The sequence below is a fragment of the Poecilia reticulata genome, linkage group LG11, assembly GCF_000633615.1.
Source record: "Poecilia reticulata strain Guanapo linkage group LG11, Guppy_female_1.0+MT, whole genome shotgun sequence".
NCBI classification, from domain to species: Eukaryota; Metazoa; Chordata; class Actinopteri; order Cyprinodontiformes; family Poeciliidae; genus Poecilia; species Poecilia reticulata.
Genome location: NC_024341.1, coordinates 28,807,959 through 28,811,905, shown reverse-complemented (window position 1 = coordinate 28,811,905; position 3,947 = coordinate 28,807,959). Strand labels below are relative to the sequence as shown.

The following is a 3,947-nucleotide window of genomic DNA, read 5'->3' as shown; positions in this document are numbered from 1 at the left end:
TTCGTTTTGGATCCAGTTTGGTTCGTTTTGGATCCAGTTTGGTTCGTTTTGGATCCAGTTGGTTCGTTTTGGATCCAGTTGGTTCGTTTTGGATCCAGTTTGGTTTTGGATCCAGTTGGTTCTGAAAACAGAGATCCGTTTGGTATTGGACCTGATTCAGTCAGAGGAAACCAGAGAAATCTTCCCTGGTTTCATTTAAAGCCATAAATGTTCCTCAGGTTGGTGTCTGACTGCCGGCCTTCATCGCCGCCGGTGAGGATGATGAGCAGCTCTTTCTAATGCGCGACACTTTCCAGAGGAAAGTGACTCACAGCTGACAGCAGAAACTGTGACGAAGCGACTCGGAGACAAAGACTCTCTTGTCTGCTGGTTAGCAGCTGGTTGTGAAAGCAGCAGGCATGCAGAGAGGCAGGTTCCTCCGTCAGGGCGGGGAACGGCCCGCAGCATCACCCCGCCTGCATCCGGGCCGGCAGGTGAGGCCCAGGATTACAGCTGGGATTACAGCTAATCCTGCAGCTTAACCTCCAAGATCCGACTGTCAGCAGATGAAATCTCTGCAGATCCATAATTCATCAGAGAAAATTTCATAAACAAAATATAGATGCAGATCAGCTGAATAAGAGAAACTCAACCTTTGCCTAGTTTTAGTGAAAATATCTCCTTAGACTTGAAACAAAACCAATTTACAAAACGTTTTAGTAAAATAGAGAAGCTGATCTACAGCCAATAATTATTGAATATTGATAAAAGCTCCGGATCTGCTGCAGATTTTTGGGAAACATATTTTGTTTTCCATATTTATTTATTGTATCTTTTATCGTCATAAGACTTTTGATTTATTGTAATAAATTCCATATTTAAAAATCCAAACTTCCCATTTAGTGATGATCTAGTTTCAGTATTTTCTGGTTTTTTCATGTTTATTGGTGGTTTGATGTTGGAACTCGACAGAATGTGATGTTTGTTTCTGTACTTTTTAGTTTTAATGATATAAATCACTTTGAACTGCCTTCTGCTGAAATGGGCTCAACAAATAAACTTTACATCGATAAAGGTGAAAATATGATTGAATGGAGATAGAAATACGAATAATAATAGTTTATTTACCAGATTTCCTAAAGAAACATTTTACAAATGGTTGTTTTTGTCAGCCATATCAAATCTGAAGAAACAATAAATAGTTATAATTTGTTACGACAATCAGATAAAATTTCTCTGACATTTTGGCACTAATTTTTCTCTATAACTTGGATCCGGCTGGCCAAAGGTCAAAGGTCATCTCCACTGACTGACCTTCATTCAGAACCGTTTGGAGTCCAAACTACTCAGAACCTTTGGTCCCACGCCCCGTCTGGACCTGGTACCATCTTAGAACCTTCCAGACCTCCAGAACCAGCTGAGGCAACCCGGCTGGTTCTGCAGCAGAACCAGGTCCATCGGATCCGCCCAGACTCTAAAAACGATCCGGGTCTCAGTGCTGATTGGTTCTGGTTCTGCTGGACAAGCAGCCTCCAGCCTCACTGAGGTCCAAATCTGACCCAAACAGAACCGGAAGTACCATCACAGCCGTCCTGTCAGCGACCTTATCACTTCCGGTCAAACTTAACGTGGCTGACAGGAGCAGCTGCTGCGCGCCGTGACGTCACCAGCTCGTTTACCGGCGCTGGACCCGTCCGAACCAGCAGAACCTACCGGACCTCCGGCTGCCTCTCTGCCTCCATCTTCGTTTTCATCTTCAGCTTCGGGAACTTGAACTTCTTCCTGTCCTGCTGTTTCTGCGCAGAGTCGTCCGGACCCGGTTCGGTTCTGGAGAACAGAGTTCTCAGAGACTTCCTGGAGGACTTCTTCTTCTTCTTCTCCTCCATGTCCGCTGCTTCAGGCTGCTGCTGCAGATGACAGCTGCTGCTGCTGCAGATGACAGCTGCTGCTGCTGCAGATGACAGCTGCTGCTGCTGCTCTTTGAGCAGAACCGCAGCTCAGGTGCGGGCCACGCCCCCCACCCGGAACACCCCCCCTTCCTCCCTCACACACACACACACACACACACACACACACACCTGGCAGAGAGACAGCTGCAGTTGAAAAACCCGGATCTGGATCCGGGATCAGGATCTTCTGGTTCTGCAGCACCAGTAGAATCTTTTCCATTTATTATCATATTCATTCATTTTAAAGGTTGCATAAACCCACCAATCAGAGCCGCCGCAGACATGACGTCACCCTAGCTCTCCAGCTGCTGTTTTATCATGAAGATAAATATTAAAATAATTTCGTCTTCTGTAAATGATAAACGGCTCTAACAGAAAAACGTTTTAGTTTCCGCTGACTGGATATGGGTCAGTATGGCAGGCCGACTTGACATAGAATCAGCGTCACCACGATCCTATGTCTGAATCTGGTTTATGAATGTAAGTTAATTAATGTATTTCTAATTACATTTTAATTGATATAAATGACGTCAGGTTTACTATTAGGTTTAATTCAAGACATCTACACTAGCTTTTTCTGACTAGTCATAATTCTGATGAAATAACCTAAATATATCTTTAGATATATAAGATCTGACTCGTGCAAAGTAACGTAAAGCAAATAACGATTCAGCAAAAGTCGTTATAATTATTATTATTTTTTAAAATCCCTTCCTGGTTTCACTGGTTTATTTCCAGTTGGTTCCAGTCACTTTAAGAAGAAATTATTTATTCTGATTTTAAGTCATTCCTACATTTAAAACTGAATTATCAGGATCCGGAAACATCTTCTTGTCTCTAATGTATTAATTAATTCCTGCAGCTGTGGATCCACAGCGCCCTCTAGTGGTCACTCTGCAGTCTGCTGACTGGTCGCACAGCGCCCTCTAGTGGTCACTCTGCAGTCTGCTGACTGGTCGCACAGCGCCCTCTGTCGGCTGCTCTGTCTTCTCGCTGCATCAGGCTGCAGTAACCCTTTCCCCCCTCAAGATGGCGCCTCCTTCCCGCTCAGTCAGGAGGACCTTGACGCAGCCGCAGAGTGAACGCCCTCCTTTTGACGCATGCGCGGTCAGTTCAGATTCGGTTTCCTTTCAGTGAATCTCAGCAGAACCAAGATCCAAACTGACCAGAACCGGTTCAGAACAGAACCTTAGAGCTTTATGATTCAATTCATGATGATGTTTATTTATAAGTTCTGATGTTGGACCAGATACGATCCAATCAGAACCTTCTGTCCAACATCAGAGACCCGTTAAGATCCGGTGGTTCCGATTGTCGAGTCAGCTTCACAAGAAACCACCAGAACCAGAACCAGAACCTGTTCATGTCTGAACACCAAATATTTTTGACCCGATCCAGAACTTCCAACAGAACCGTTTGGCCAGTTTCCGAACTGTACAAGTCCGTTTCTCACCTGTTTTGGACCTGGTTCTGGCCCGGTTCTGACCTCTTTTTTTTTGTTGCTGTTTTACTTTTTTATTTTTTTAGACCTATTCCAGAGCTGCGGATCCCCCATTTTGGACCTGGTTCTGAACTGTTTTTGACCCGGTTCGGACGTCTTTATAAACAGGTTTGGAACCTGGTTTTGACCCGGTTCTGGCTTCTTTTTAAAACCTGCTGTAGATCTCGTTCTTCTGTGTTTCGGAGCCAGTCTGGACTCGGTTCCGGACCGGTTCTGACTCACTTCAGGAACTCATCGGGTTTTTTCCTGCAGGTGACTGAAACGTCCTGCTGCTTCCTGGTCAGGAGTTTGGACCGTCAGAACCAGCGGGGCAGTTTTATCATCCCTCATTAAACTGACCGGAGCTGCAGGTTCGTGTTTACAGCCGAACCTTTGGACCCGTCCGGAACCGCGCCCACCGGGAGCAGAAATCAGCTGCAGCGAGCCGAACATCAGATGATGCTGAGTAACAGAAGCTAAGAACACACTCACACACAGACACACACACACACAGACACACACACACAGACACACACACA

The 3,947-nt window shown here is 45.3% G+C and overlaps 1 protein-coding gene and 1 long non-coding RNA gene across 3 annotated transcripts in view; one reads left to right on the top strand and one right to left on the bottom strand.

Annotated features, from left to right (window-relative positions):
* The window catches only part of LOC103473104 (proteoglycan 4-like), a 21,861-nt gene extending 19,965 nt beyond the window's left edge, over positions 1 to 1,896 (bottom strand). For both annotated transcript variants that reach the window (XM_017307300.1, XM_017307301.1), the window contains exon 1: positions 1,693 to 1,896. In XM_017307300.1, the coding sequence (XP_017162789.1) occupies positions 1,693 to 1,865 (173 nt within the window). In that variant the 5' untranslated portion in view covers positions 1,866 to 1,896. The remainder of the gene's footprint in view (positions 1 to 1,692) is intronic.
* Positions 1,897 to 2,504: 608 nt separating this feature from the next.
* LOC108166716 (uncharacterized) lies at positions 2,505 to 3,919 on the top strand. The gene is made up of 2 exons (XR_001777067.1): positions 2,505 to 3,035; positions 3,682 to 3,919. It is a non-coding gene; the product is annotated as an uncharacterized LOC108166716 (long non-coding RNA).
* Positions 3,920 to 3,947: the final 28 nt, after the last annotated feature.